Here is a 16,734-nt window from a genome sequence, read left to right on the forward strand (position 1 = left end):
CTCCAGATGAGTAAAAAAAAAGCCGCACATTAGAATAAAATAACACTTTCAGACACCTACAGTACAGAAAATGTGTGAAAGTATGCAATACTCTTTGAGACAGCTTACGTATCTACATAAAGCTACGCATAGAGCAGAATCGCTTAACAAAAGAGCTTAACAAAATCGTATGTCTCTTACACAAATGCGAGCATAATTTTTCTGCCACAGAGGCCCTTCCTTCAGCTGAGTGATTCAGCCAGAGCAAGGTAGCTCAGGGCAAAATCGTTTGGCTTCTATAAATAAATTGTTGATTCTGTCTGTTACAGGAAATGCGAACAAGGAAAGTAGCGAAAAGGAAAAGCAAAAGTAAGAGGAAGAAAAGGGAAACGGAGAAAGAAAAAAATATCCACAGAAAAGTACGGGCCAAAATAACAGTACGATGCTATAAATAAATACATGTTCATGCCTATTCCTGTTTTATTGCACATCAGGAAATATTTTCAAATGTTTTTTTTACGTTAAGAATAAAATCAAACATTACGTAAAAATGAAATTTTTTGTGCAACGGTCCTATGTGATTATGCGTAAAAATCAAGTACTGTGTGCGTTATTGACTAATAACAAAACTAATTTGAAATATTTCAGCCCTGCGAAGGTGCTGTAATACAGCCAATCAAAGATGCGACAACTAACCAGCCCACTATCCAGTTACACCAATCCGTGTCCCCAATCAAAATATTTATTATGTGACTCTTGGTAGCACTGCCCTCCTGCCTGCTCATCGCACTTCATATCATGAAAATTAAAAAAAATGCGCAACTATACGGCGCACCACGCCCAATGTAAGTGTACCGCTTGTGACAGAGACCTTCCACATTGGGGGGGATTAGGGGGGCGATCGAGGTAGCCATTTTGCCATACAACAAACGCAGATGCTTATGCGCTTGCATTAGTAAACGATGCGATAGGATCCTAGTGAGGTTCTTCACGAGCCAACAGAAACATGGAATCAAATAAACGGCCACATTCCTCAAAATTTCCATGGTGACAGTACCACTGACCGCCGACACTGCGCACGTCAAAACCGCACGTATCAATCATTGGATCCATCTTCCACTGCGTATCAACGCTTTCCTCTGAAGTGGGACACCCTAAATACACAACGAACGAGCCACTTCTTTGTTTACACCGTGCACAGTACGAATCACACGCTTACAGTTATATCGCAGAGCACGAGACGCCAACAAAGGCAAAAGCGAGACACTCTACCCTATGAAGGAAGAGGCCCAGAGCAGTGAATGAGGTGACGAAGCAGCTTCTGCCTTCCCGCCCTGCCGCGCGCCGGGTTGTGCAGGCAACGGTACAGCGTCGCATCGTCACTTCCGGTCACTTTTCATTGAGAAGCAGCAGCCGCGAAAATCGAGCTTCACCGAACTCAATCAAACTACAAAAAATCATCTGCCGCTACGTGTTTATTCTCATAGGTTTCCTTGCTCACGTGGCCACCTGCTTGCTGCCACTTCGTTGTGGCGTCAAGCTGTAACAGTGAGCTGGGAGTTTCGATTATGTTACGTGCCAAGCCTTTCTATTTTTGGACGCTGCCTGTGCCGCACCACTGTGGGTACAACCCGCAAATCGTGACCGTGAGCGGGAGGATCGGCGCTCTTCTACCGATGCAATCAAATTAGCCACTGCGTCTGAATGAGGTGACCATGCGAGATCTGAGCGTGTAGTTTCAGTGAGGTCGTGGCTCGAGAAGGGGCTCACATATTGGTCATGCGACGGTGATGCGCAAGCATTAACTTCACTAATGCGCGTTTACCAAAGGAGTGACAGTTGGGCTCTTCCGCAGTACACGTGTTGGTTCCCGCAATTCTATAGTCCGCCATTCGTTAGACTGAAGCAATAGGCGGCATCAGTTCTTTGCATGCAAAGAACCATTTATGAACTATTCCAATGATGGACTTCAGTAAGTCATTAAGGTTTCTTGCATTCCACCTTAGTACATAATTAGCCTTCATTGGGTAAGGAACTTCTTAAATTTTATAATGAGATGAAAAATGTGAATCAGAAAATTTTACAGCAACATGATAACAAAAGCTTTCGATACAGCTTGATGTTGCTTAACACGTGCTACATACGAGTGCTTTCTCCGAGCGCGAAAGAAGGTCGCGAATACGTGCAAAGTGCCTTGACCGGCCAGTCGTGCGGCAATATTGCGTGTATTTGCGTGCAATTACACTTTTGTGTAGCCCGTAATTAGCAACAGAAAGTTGTGTTGTGAGTTCTTCACGTTGCTGTACAATTTTCTCATTGACACTACTAATCTTGTTATAATATGTGAGAAGTTGATTATTTATAAATAATTAGGAAATTATGCGGAATTAATAAATAGTCTGCGTGTCTCCAAGCGACGGTATATGATATTACCTTTGTTCTGTGCTGCTGCATGGTATTCGCATATCTTAAATCTTGATTTATGATTATTGGGACACCCTATACACGTTTAGACTGACCAGTGATGTTTTAAGATAGACCTTGAGAACACATAAATCACCTAGCGAAGCTCTGAAGCACTTGACCAGACTACGCGGATATTCCGAAGTGGTTTGAGAACTCCCAGAGTAACCCCACCGCTATAGATGTCTTCATTATGTCTTGACACTTGATTCCAGTGCACTGCAGATACTTGTATAATAGCAAGTCCCTGTTTAGCAATGCATCCAGCGATGTTTATGTTAGCCACCTTTTTTGGGGAGCTCTTAAAGGCACAAACAAATCCTGCCAAATTGTGTCATTTGCATGAATGTTTAAATTCTGCTTGTGCAGTTTATCCTAGAAGTGTGTATTTGCGTTGTATGATCGCTGTGACCATTAAATAGAATAATAATCAATGAAAGCCTAAGTATATGTGCGCGCCTTTTCTGGGTGACACATATTGAAGTGGCCGTCATACCGGTAACATCAGTATCGTCAGAAAGCGCAATACATAGACACAGCGCTCAATGCACGGACGTATACGCGTTTTTATCCCAAGATTGACAGTCTTGTGTTCAACACCCTTCAGCCTTCGATTTAACGCCCTATTTCCAGCAAATTCATACCTTACGTGCCGTATACAGCCTTATGGTAGGGTGTTTTGGGGGAAATGGGTGCTCAAAGGGTGTATTTATGGGTGAGCACATGAAAAACACCCATTTAACACCCGTAAGCGTGTGAGATGGTTTAATCTGTGGTATTCTCTGGATCCTCGGGATGGCGGTTGCGTCGCGCACACTAGTGACAATAAATTTGCGCGAACCATTTGTCACGGTTACTACCGATCATGATAACAATTTATTTCGTACCTTTCTTTGCAATTCTGTGTCACCCCTGTGTCATATACTAAACAGCTTTCTTGGTCATCCACATTCCTAAAGTTGAATGGTTGGAACTTGAAATAAAGCTTCATGCACTCCACATCGCTTATTACGATGCCCTGGATCAAGATTCCGTTCACCATGCCATCGTTCCCACACTGCCCCTCACTCTGCGAAGGCTCTGGCAGCAATAGGAGAGCTGCGCCAATAAAATACATCATTTTCAGTTCTGCGCTCTGTTATTCTTTCGCGCGTTTATAGTTCGAGTCCGATAAGATTTAAGAAAGGCATGCCTTGCGGGTGTTTTATTTCGTGACATCTGTTTGCGGTTGGTCAGTCTCAATGTTCTGAGGAAGTATTTTGCCAAAAATGTAAGAGATGAGAAACTTTGCTAGTAGAATGGTGCGGCAATATACCACACATACATCGCTCGTCATATAGCATTGCATTGCATATAACGTACACGTACGTAAATATATACGGAAACTCATGGTAACGCCTTCAGCAGAAATTGATTGGAGTGTCTATATACTTGCTACCGCAATAAAACGACATACTTGTCCCAACTACTGAGCTGAAATGTCTAACCAGTGACTATGATTAAAGGATGGACCAGACGCTTGCTCAACCTTCTAAGCGCATCAATAATAAATCACTGTGGGCCATTCCATAGAAGATTCGCAGAAAACTAGTGCATAAAGCTATTTCGTAATCAAGATTTATTATCACAACTACAGCATTGGGGACTTCATACACAAGCTGACATCGTTGGTGGTCGAGCCTCTTTTAGCCTAACTTATGACAACACGAATGGATGCAAAATTTAATCGCGGTTGCGTAAACAGGAGACTGCGGTGAAAATTATTAGACACATGTTAGGGGATGGCGAAATGTGGTGAGAAGTTGCAAAGAATAGCTCGTGCCAATTCGTGTGCTGCGAGCTGCAGAACTATCATGAGGTATGCAGGCTAACCGCTTTTCTACACTACAATTAGATGGATTTAGAACGAGATCATTGAACTTCACATTGCTGTGGTCTATCATTAATCTCGGGCATTAACTTAGGACTAATGACCTTATGATAATGACGTCTTAGGCACCCGATATACTCGACTTGTGTGTCGCTGTGCACGTCAGCTAGATTTTGTAGAAAAAGGTCACCAATGCAGATTCTGTGCCTTGTATTCCATCTGTGCGCCGAGTAAGAAAGTGAATGTGAAGCGTATCAGTCGTCACATTTAGCCAACAATTGTTGGGCGTTTCCGACATGCGCAACTTAGTATCCACAGAGAGGCCAATTTTCCTATGTAGAATTAGGCTTGTCCTACAGAATTATTATTATTGTTGCGGTGCATTTGGACAGGACCCTGCGTGCAAGTGACAGTCGTATGGGAAGTGGTAGACTGTCTCCTGTAGCTGTAGCCTTTGTTCCAGCCTACAGAATCACCACTATTTCCCCATGTAAATAGATGTAAATACATTTGTGCATCGGTCTTCCTCTTCGTAACAATATTGGTGCTGTGGGTGCCTATAAAACTAGTAACACACACAGAAGGAACATAGTTTATTTATTTATTCAATGTACCCTCAGGGCCATATGACAATAAAGAAGAGAGTGGTTACAGAGTAGTAGTGTAAAGCAAACAAATAAGTGCAATAACTTCTGTTACTCGGCTCGGGCGTGGGGTCGTTCGTTCGAAACTCAGTACTGCCATTTTTTCGCTCTCGAGTTTGTCCTTTATTTATACTATAATTTCTTTAGAGCAATTGCCGAAGTGAAGTTAGAATGCAGGCGAGAACTAGCGCAGACAACGAACGAGTAACCGTTAATGCCCTCATTGATACTGGCGCCCACGTATCTGTTATGTGTTCTACACCCCGACGCCGCCTATGAATAGTGCTGACATCTGTCATCTCTTCTACTGTGCGAGTAGCTTACGGCGCCTGAACACTGTTACTGGTATGTGCACTGCCCGCATTACTGTTGCCGGCCACCAAACTTCACTTCGTTTCGCTCTTGTCGACGCTTGCCCACATGATGTCTTTGTTGGTATTGAATTCTTCACCACCCACTCTGCCCGCATAGATTGTTCTAATAGCATTTTGCGGCTTGAACTGCCATTGTGCCCCGACGACGCCGCATCATGTAACACTCGCCTACGTTCTGTAGAGTACTTACGACTACCTGCTCAGGCTGCTACCTACGGCATTCTTTCGCAGTTTCCCAAGTCCCTGACGGTTACTATGTGTTCGCTCCCTTCACAGATCTCATACTCTTGCGCAACATCGCACTTCCCCGCACTATAGTGGTTGTTGCCAACATCAGAACTATACTTCCAGTCCTCAACCTTTCTGCATCGACCCATATTCTTCCTAAAGGAAGTTCACTAGCCGAACTGTCACCGCTGTAAGAATGTACAGTTTCTGCATTCGCTGCTGACACTGAGACCGTGTTCCAACCTGTCATGCCGGCACCAACCAAGGCACTTTTGATCAAAATGATATCCCCTGACCCTCTTGCTTACCTTTGCTTAAATCTTATCTTCACAACAGATTTCAGAGAGCACGCATCAATAAATGTAGCTCGTCGTTCTTACCTATCACTTGCGGTGTACTGCAAGGGAGTATTCTGGGTCCCCTGATGTTCAATGTTTATATCAACGATATCGTGAAGATAGGCACAGCAGTTAAGTACGTAATATACGCAGATGATTCAACGATAATTATCCTTGACATAAACCTGCATCATTTAATATCCAGAGCTAGCGACGTGCGTTTGGAGATTTCCTCGTGGTCAGAATGAATAGATTTAGGATAAATTTAGTAAAACTAAAGCTGTTATATTTCAAGCTAAAAATAAAATAATGCCTACTCACCAGCCGTTAATTGTAGATTCATAGCGAACAAATATTGCTGATACGCTTAAAATACTTGGGGTTTACTTTTCATCAAACTTAAGTTAGGATGCTCACGTTAACTAGCTATGTAGGGACATCTCGTCTGCAACAGGAGTGGTGTCTCGCTGCCGTAATCTGTTTCCTCTCAAAGCCAAACTTCAAGTATATCACGCGTTGTTTAACTCGAATTTAAATTATTGTATGTTGATGTGGGGCACAACAAAAACAAACATGAATAAAATCCTTGTTCTAAAACAAAGGCAATTTAGTACATCGGAAACATTGAACGTCTAGGAACCACTTGCAAATCATTTGAACAGATCAGTATAGTACGGGTTGGCACATTTACTCATATAGTTTGTCTCTGCTTTTCAAACAGACAACTCTTGGACTTTATTACAGCCTCATCATGTCTAAAGCATCGTGTTATTATAGTACCTACAAGAAACACCCATACATGGTCTGTACTTGGATTTCGTGATAAGTATCAAACTTTGGCATACAACGTCCCTACAACACTAAACCCATATGAAAACGCATCCGATTGCAGTAAAAAACAATTACACTCGTTCTTTTGCTCTATTGTTTGCTAATAAAAGATTAGGTATCAATATATATCTACTATACTGCTTGCAAATCAGTCATTAAAAACCAATAATCTTTTTTTTTCTTTTGCAGCATTATCGGTCTATGTGTGTTAGAGATAAATAAGTGTACCATGTGTAGCGATTTGCATATGCATTTCCATGTGCATCGTGTTTCAAGCGTATTTGTGTGATTTAGGAATATTTCATGTTATGCGTTGTAATCTGCGTGTTTTCTTTCATTTTTGCTTTTTTCATGGCGTATCTTATTTTCTACCTGTGCATCTCGTGTTGCTGCTGCCATGTAACAGTAAGCTGGGCCCCGTCAAGCCGTTTTCATGGTTTTTGCCCAGCGAACCTTCCAGCATATTGTCTGGTAAATAAACTTGAATTTGAATTTGAACTTGGAACATCCACGACTTCCTAGGCACAAGATGCCATCACGCATGCGCTCGTCGCGCGTCGTCATTGCAGACTGCACAAAAGTTCATTTACGATCATCGAAATAGGGATGCAGCTTTGCCACCGGGCTTTCTCGTTCTTCTCTGGCTACCGTCTCGTCGTGTTGGCCTCTGTGAAAAGTTAATGTCGCGGTACGTCCGGCCCTACCGCGTGCTGTGGCACGTGACTCTTGTCACCTATGAGATAACACCCATGGCATCCACTTCATCGATGGTCACACCACGAAGTGACGTCCTACATGATCGCCGCCTCAAGCGTTACAACGGTGATGACCCATTTTAACCACAACCAGCACCGTGACGGTGCTTCTCGGGCAGGGGATAATGTCGCGAACCCTGGTGAAGACAAATACGTTATAATGGGGCTGCGTCAGAGTCTCTCCTGTCAGACTGAAAAACCTGCTAAAGCCGGTGTGCCCTGTGCAGTCTTGACTAGCCAAGTGCTAGCCGTTTAGTGATGCTTAATTACTCCCCGTAACAATATGAAGAGGGCCCTGCTGGCAATATCAGAAATGTAGTTCAAGTAAAGAATTTTTCAAACGGCAAGTATCTGAAAGCATGAAGCTGCACTTGAGATGAAAGTGCTAGTACCAAAATGTTTAAAGTTGAGATGCTTCCGCACAGCCGAATCTCGAGCGCTGCTGATAAAAAGTCTCTGTTTAACGTACAGTGATGGTTTGTAATGAAAATCACGTCGAGAGCATGACAAGAGGGAAGTATTTCGAACTCAATAGGAATCACGGTGGCCTCAGTGTCGGCTTTTCTGCCTGTTATTCTTTGCCATGGCAAAGGTGACGGTACAGAAGGAGTGCTAAGGAAGATAAACATGTGGATAGGGGGAACGAATAAACAGTGACCTGGCCCATTGACATCTTACAGGCACGAATAAGGTGACCTACTGGCAGAATCGTCTTTCTGAATATGTGGCTTTGAGTAAATGCTCGCTGAAAAGTTTTGTTTCACCTTCTCCTGACTCTAGTGTGCTACTTAAGTATTCCTTCAATTACAGCTTGTCCTAATTCTTTATATACAAGGTCACGAGGTTCGCGCAAAATTGTCTTAAGAACCAATATTGGAAAGCCTGCCAAAGCACATAACTGGAGTGGTATAGCGACCATATACAATTTAGTATATAAAAGAGCGCTTGTTTTTCTATAAATGCGCCATTCTTTCTGGCTTTGCTTTGAGTATCTAGTCTTGCAATTTTACCACTTTACCAAAGAAAGATTGACAAGAGCCAAATTTGTTTTGCAAACACTTTGATTACACAAAATTCAATCTCTCCACAGACGCTGACCAATTAGTATGCCCAGAAAATACATAACTGACGTGAACTAGGAACTTATCAAGTTTGAAGTTTACTTGACAACATATGAGCCAAGAACAGTGCAGTTTTTCTTCTGTACTGGGCTTCTTGACGGTCGCTTGAGCTCTCTGTCACTAAGCTAGCAAAGGTTTTTCTTTGGCTTATTATTAGCTGGATGAGTACATCAGTCGGCCGTAGAATATGAGGCTTCAGTTTGCAAAATGCGCTCGTTGTGATGGTGATGAGAACATTAGTGATCAATGTTGCTTTTTTACCTACGCTTGTTGCTATGTTAAAGGAAGAACGTGACGGACCGTGAAAGGCTTCAAAGCGTTCACTGCGAACGTTCTAGCTCTTGATGAAACCGGTATGTGCGCTAGCTCTGCCGCGACCCTGTTTTCTTTCCTGATAGAAAATGTAGCGAAGGCGCCAGAGTTTTTAAATAGCCAGTGATAGCACCGCAGCAGTAAGTGTGAAAGGGCGTATTCAAGTCAGAACATAGTGCTCTTAGGCTCAGGGCCCAGCGTTTTATCCGAGCATTAGATAGAGTTCGAAAACTATTACCTGCCTGCCTGCTCCAAGATTCATGAAATGAAGAAAGGAATGCTTCACAACATAATTATCTAGCTATTTTGTGCCTAAATATTAATTGTGTAAGTCAGCACTCACTTGATGCGGGCAAGTTCTACGGTGCCTGTGGAACGAACCTTATGAACTGGTTTCACTGTGGTTAATAACATGCCCGTCTGGCAGTTTGCTCTAGGAAACGGAGAAAGGGAAAGAAATCACTTCATTGTACAAAAACAAAAGCATCGATAACATCTGGACAGGGCGTTGCTTGGGCTATGCTTCTGCGCTGGACCGATAAATACCTCCAAAAACTACTGATCGTGAAGGGTGGTCACTCGCTGAAAAAGAGTGATGGGACTGTGAGGGATGAGGGTTTGGGTATTCGCTTTGGGGTTGGATAGGAAAGTGGTTGGAGAGAGGGCCCTCCAGTGAGAAGGGTGATCGTCTGAACATCTCGAAATAGTGCACCCTGAAGCCTTGTCTTGCCTGGACGTAGCTTAGGCTATACCGTGCTCTCGTCTCTATAGATGCAATACTGGTAGTGGCGCTGGTGAGGCAAATTGATCCCTTGAGGGCTTGTTATGACCGTCGAGTGAAACATCTCAATTCATTATATTTCCTCGAAGATTCTCAAACATGTGCTCTTGACCGCGGATCCAGATAATATATTTCAAACAATGAAGACATTACTTTAACGTTCGTGTGGTAAGTTTAGGTAAATGATCATGGATGAGTTTCCTTCAAGCTGACCATCAGTCAATAAATGTGGCCCTCTGGAGTATTTGACAGCGTGCAAAAAACAGGAAGGACAAGAATGAAGAGCGCGTGCTAGCCCGCCCACTCCATAGCTTGGACCCACCACCGTGTTTTCCGGGAGCCAGCAGTATTCATTACACGTCGCGAGTCCCTTTTGAGGACACGTAGCAGAATGTTGGAGGTGCTGATTAGCACTGTGCGTTTCTTCTTTCATGTCCTTCATGCCTCTTCACTTGCTCTGTTTAGTGATATCAGTTGAGTATTTGTAGAGTGACAAGTGTTACTTAATATGATTTATCGCTATTACCCTAATAATTCCGCTTTGGTCGTGTCAGTATTTGAAATCAACTAACTGTGATTGTCCGAAGGGCTTGATGTTTTCTCGCTGCGATAGATCATACCATGGTGATGGGGAGGGTTGCGTGTGTATTGTTGACGACAATTTTGCTGGTAGCTTCTCGCGTGCTTTTTATTTAATATCTATAAATGCATCACCGCATCCATCGCTTAGGACCACGACACTTTCAATGTGCCACAGAAAACCGAAAGATTCCTTGAAAGATGTCAAGAGGCGTAAATAAATCTCGGTAGAGAGTTTGCGTTTGAAATCCCAAACGGCCTGAAGAAGCCTTTCAAATTGTAGAGCATTGACCTACATGAACACATAAACAAGCAAAACTGAAAGCACTGCTGAACTCATGTAGAATGTAATTTTCCATGCCCTTTCCAGCAGAATCTTGAAGACGTCGAAGCGAAGCTGGTTGACGTAGGTCAGTTACATTTGTGTAAACATCAAAGCCGAAATAGCAGTACACGGTCGGTTGTCGTGCACAAAATAGAAGGAAAAAATTTTGAAGGCAGGCCAGTTCTAATATTTATTTATGTAGTTTTTTATTTGTCCCCAATGGGCCTCTGATTGAGGGCATTGACCGAGCCGTTTTTCTTATAGTTTGCTATTGCCAACATACATCAATGTGAGAATAATAAAGTTTTTCCATGCATCCATCCAGCAAGGTGAGAAGCGGGAAAACAGAACGCGATGCTATAAAAATTACCGGCACATTCCACCCTTTGAAGATAAATCACAACGTTAGTCCACTAAGCAATATATTTCATTAGGAATATGTAACTAACGTTGATATGTTTTAACACTCAGGATTATTATGATAAAGAGAGACACATACCCAGTGAGACTAAATGGCATGAAATCTGTCCATTGAAGAGTGACGCATTCGCAGCTGCACCTGCCAAATGACCGAGGTTGTTGGAAAAGAGTTTTGTCGAAGAGCGGCACATATCCTTTCACCTTAACAGCGATCGAAGTTGAGGAGAGAAAGTTTGGATGAAAAGAGCTCCATGGAAGCGTCTTAAGTTGTTACGATTGATGATTTTAAAGCAGCTGCGCTGAGCACAGCATGTTTAGGATTTACTTTGTAGACAGCAAGCTACCTAGAGGACCATAGTAGAGTGAAAGCGCTTAGCTGCGTGCAGACACACACACGTGCGTACATACATACATACATACATACATACATACATACATACATACATACATACATACATACATACATACATACATACATACATACATACATACATACATACATACATGCATGCATACATACATACATACATACATACATACATACATACATACATACATACATACATACATACATACATACATACATACATACATACATACATACATACATACATACATACATACATACATACATACATACATACATACATACATACATACATACATACAGTTTGATGTGATCCGTATTACTTGAGAACTGCACGCAGTGTGGGATGACTGTCTTTTATTTCGTCTGCCAGATTAGTCTACCGAGTACTAGCTTGAGCAACTCAGGGTCATAACAGTGGCTATGGAACGTTCTGTTAATGACAGGCGCCCCCACGTAGGTGTGTACTTAGGCGATGGGGCTGATAAATAAATATTCGTGTCCTATATCGTCGAATCTTTGGTGTTCTTTACAGCAAGCTGCTCTGATATTATTAGAACCACCAGAATAGTTATATTATTGGATAACGAATGTTGGCCTTTACATATGAGACGTGGGTTTACCAGGCTCCGAACTTCTATGCTGGTATTGTTCAAAGCAGTGTTAAGATTGCCCGTGTAGAAAGTTTCTAGTTTGTATAATCAAGTAAACAGTGACCGCATAGTTTAAACCATCTAACTTATGTACCATGCTAATATCATGACAAATTACACATTTGAAAGATGTGCGTCCGGAGCACCAGAAAATGCGATCGACTCTTGGAGCCTACATATATTGATCTCACGTTCTTTTATGTCTCAACTGTGGAAAAGAGCGTCGTCAATGGCAGCTATGTTGGCGATGATTTTATAGCTGCCGTTAATAAACCGGTTTTAATATAATAGACAGAGACGCTGCAGATAGGTACGGTTTAGAGATCCGGTTCTCGTGTCTGTATGTCACCCATTTGAAATTCATCGCTTATTTAATGCTTTCGCATACTGTCCTAAGAATCCACGGAATATTTTCTGTACCCGCGCACGCAGGCAAATGTCGGCAAGACAGTGAGATGACCATTATTTTTATAAAATTTCTCCGCTCAGTTTCACATCACTAAGGTGCGACAGGATATATTTCATAATTGACAGTTGTCCAAGACTTGTGACGTAGGCATTGTAAACAACGCTTTTAATTTACCGACAGTTGCAAATCAGGAAGTCTGGTTAGCGAATTTGTTGTTGATATCTTGATGGCCAAGATATGGTTGTTTAGACCTTTTTGTTGTTATCTCTCTGGTGTGTAAGATGAGCAAGGCAGCGGAAGTTTTATAATATCTCATTCCATACACTGGCGATGCTGCATTCTAAACAAGGTAGGACATAATTCAAGCACAATTCGAGCAGGATAGCATCTCGCCCATAGTGCAAATATATACCAAAGATTTTCTGCCGTCCTAAGTGTTGCATACCTTCTGTTAAGCTTTGTATTAAAAACAGGATTTCTGCACTTCTTTCTATTCATATGGGAGCAAAGCAATCGATGCCTTAGCATGCGAGTTGTCAGATAAATATTAAATTCGAAAGAAAGAATAAATGTACGTCAGTGATACGTTCCTGGGACTGTATGGCAAGTAATAAGAATTATTTGTGTGTTTCTTGTATAATTAGGCATTTTTAGATGACTGATGGTATCTGACACTCTAGACTTTCATGTGTGAGCCTGTGTGTTTGGGCATGCTGACAGTTTTCCGCTAAAACGCGTCTTTGCTTTAATTAAAGTTAATTGTGATTCACGTCCTCTTTTGTTGATTGTGTCCTATCTTGTTTTCGTACAATTTCTGCAGCACAACATACGAACGAACTAGCTCAGCAACAAGTGAATGCCACCGTTAATGCAACTGAAAGCGTCGTGTATGCGTGGAAGTCGATAAGCATCCTTTTCAGTCATTTTCTTTTATGTTGATAACCTACGCAAAATGACCACGTGTTTCTTGTCTTTTTTTCAAATACCATCATGAAGCCGTGGACTCTATGATGTTCAATAAGGTATTTCGTGAACATTTTATTGACCACTTGCATAGCTTCGCGGTCAGTTCTGAACGTGTGGTTAGGTCATCTGGAATAAGCGTTGTCTTTATGGTATGCCTCGGATGCTTTGCAACCAAGATGGGCCTAAGGGATAACCTTAAAATAATGATCTCGTACTACGGCTTGAACAGACGCCAGAAATCTACTTGGGAATGCCAAATGTAGAGGGTGATCATATTTATGAGATCAGAGTGTCATGGAGTGATATTCATCAAGGATATATTCTCTGTGGCATGGTTTAGCAAAATGTCGTACGTCATTAGCCGATTTTTCTGACCCCCGAGTGCAAATGTTTCCGAAGAACATTTCGAGAGTTCATTGCTACCGGCATTTCTATCAGTAATTCAATTTACCCCACATGTGCGGAGATACACTGAGAAGGCCCAATATATACCCCTGCTTCATCGAACATGATGCGTAAAGAGTTGTGGACCATGCATGCGCTTTCTCTCACTGCTTTATTGGTCGCTCTGCAGTGTGTGGTGCCACACAATGCAAGAGGGGGTGAGTTTTATATTTGTCTTTCTACTTCGTAATAAAATAGTGACAGTATCTCATCATATTGGTCTCTTGCTGCCGTAGTTACATGCTTTAACTAAACTGAAAAAGCAAAGTGCACTTAGGTTTTCTTACGCGGATGAATGCGGAAAGCATTGCGACCTCTTTCTGCTGATGTCTCACTTTAGGAAACGCAATGTCATTGCATTCACGTTGCCTTGTATCATTTCTGGCAACCTGTTCTTCGGCCTCGTTCGCGTACTTCCGTGGACGTCCTAAGGAACTGACCCCTCCTACTGATAGAGATGTCGAAGTCGAAGGCTCATCCATCGGAGAGCTAGATCGGAGAGCAAGAGAGAACTCAAGGAAATCATTGCACCAACAGGCAGCGGGCCAGTGCCTTCAGCGCCTTCGCAGAGGGAGAGGCAGTATAGGAATGCCGGAATACCGGCATGAGGGGAGTAAGCGGAACCAGGTGTGGAAGAAGACGACGAAGAGCACGCCAGCACTTGCACGGGTGCATCTCTGTAACCATCTGGTAACGTGCCATACTATGTTTTCGAATCAATGATCAAATGAATTTGACAATCGTGGCAATTTGGGCGTGAAAGCACACCATACAATAGAAAAGATATTAAATAGCGCAAAATCTTGGGAAGAAGAGAAAGGCCTGAGCGCTGCGTCTTTCCGGTTTTATCCTCACTGTATCGTACAGTTCAAAACAAACACTGAATAATCAAAGCTGTATGACAGTTTCATCAACGTGCTCACTTGAGATTTTGTGTACAGTTACGTGTCGGAACTGAGAAGCTGAGGCCTTCCACACATACTCGCTTTGTATTTTCCCCAGTATACTTGTCAAAACATTGCTTAAATGTTTTCAAATCCCATTTTCCCTAAAAATACCAGCTATTCAAGCCCAGCAGCTATACTTTTTTCCCTAATACAACGTATTTTACATCGCAATACATTCGCTATTATAAAGTACAAATTCCGTTGTAAATGAAAGCAATCATTCTTTCTTTTGGTTTTATTTAGGGCTTGTTGGTTTGTCGCTAAGTCTCTTCTGTTATTCGTATTTTTTTTTTACTTTTGCCATTTAGCAAATCCTTATATTCATTCACTGTTACATACGTGCTGCTTTTAAGTTATCGTGTTTGTGCAACACTTTTTTATGTAACACACCTGCTATGATCTCCCTTCGAAATCGCTGTATCCATTAGTAAAAAAAATATTATTTTATTTTAATTCAAGCTTACAAAGAACGATGCCAGAATGCTTCTTGTCTGAGTAACCGATATCTGTATGTTTTGTTAAATGCTAGGGGAATAGGTTGGGTAGATCAAGGGGTCAATAAAGTTTGGGTCGCTCTTCAACATGGGTGAAACGGAATGAGATGGATGATGAATGACATGGAAAGGGAAAGAGTGGAAAGGGAAATGGCTTAAGTAGTGGAAGAAACTGGCTGGAAGCGTTAATGCAACACTCTGCCATCAGAAATTTTATCTGTCTGTCAGCAACTTGAGCACAGCCTGCGACTACGTTGCTCACAATCAGAGCCCGAAAGCTCGTACGCGATGTCACATGACAATGTGCTAAACACTTAGGCCACCCTGTGCAGTTCACTTTTATGGTGCCGTCCTGTGTAGAGCTGTTAGCATGCTTTCATGGGATTGAAAGGAAAGCCTTCCTTGAACATGCTCTCAGACAATGCTCGCCATGGCTGCCGCAGTCTTGTCGAATAGTGTATAAGCGACTCTACACATGTAATGAGTCAGTATAAACGTACATGAACCTGTACATCCCTGCGGTGGTGACCACCGTGCCCACCACCGTCTTTGCACGTTTACGAGCACTGACAACCTCTCGACGTCAAAAATTGGCTCCACATGTACGAGCACATCAATGAAAAAACCAGGTGGGATCAGCCCACCGCGCTTGCTTAGTTAGTACGGTGTTGGGCTGTTACGTGCGAGGTCGCAGGATGGAATCCCAGTCATGCCGGCCGCATCTCGATGGGGATGAAATGCGAAAACACCCTTGTACTTAGATTTAGGTGCATGGTAATTAAAAACAAGTGGTCCGAATTTCCGGAGTCTCCCACTAGGCGTGCCTCATAATCAGATCGTGGTTTTCGCACGTGAAACCTCACAGTTTTGAGCAGGTGACATAAGAACTTTATGTAGGCCACTGTGATCTAGTTTTGAAAGACGCGGTAATAGTCTGGTCTCGCACAGGTGAAGAGAAGTTAGCAAGTTGGGAGCAATGCCACAAAATGCTCTCTGGCCTTTTCCGGAGTACAGCCAGGCGAAAACGAGCCGCGAAGAAGGAACTTGGGACTCCCGCCAGGCGTCAACCGAGTCATTCTATGACGTACACTCATGACGTTCTTGCTCTTTAACTCGAAGTCGACGACCAAATGCCGAAAGAAAAGGTATACCATGCACCTAAAGGCATAGCAGGCGGCGTCTTTAACCTTCTCGTGTACAAGAACTTCTTTAATGTTGACGGCATCATAAGTGAATGCATGCGTTTCGAAGAAGCCGAAAGCAATCACGTTATGGATCAGTATGCCCGTCTTCCAAATGCAGCCACTACATCCACGTGTGAAGACCATTCAGCGCCTCAGTTCACCAAGTCGAAGAGCCTTGTGCGCATCATTCGCCGAGAGACAGAGGGCGGATCGCTGGTTGGCTCCCACACATATTTCGCTAATGATTTCA

General features: G+C 42.7%; 1 protein-coding gene across 1 annotated transcript in view; it reads left to right on the top strand.

Annotated features, from left to right (window-relative positions):
* Positions 1-385, top strand: part of LOC135907426 (uncharacterized) — a 130,740-nt gene extending 130,355 nt beyond the window's left edge. Inside the window, exon 8 of the mRNA XM_070527695.1 lies at positions 309-385. Coding sequence (XP_070383796.1) covers positions 309-330 — 22 coding nt within the window. The 3' untranslated portion in view covers positions 331-385. The remainder of the gene's footprint in view (positions 1-308) is intronic.
* Positions 386-16,734: the final 16,349 nt, after the last annotated feature.

The sequence above is a fragment of the Dermacentor albipictus genome, chromosome 10 (assembly GCF_038994185.2).
Source record: "Dermacentor albipictus isolate Rhodes 1998 colony chromosome 10, USDA_Dalb.pri_finalv2, whole genome shotgun sequence".
NCBI lineage: Eukaryota > Metazoa > Arthropoda > Arachnida > Ixodida > Ixodidae > Dermacentor > Dermacentor albipictus.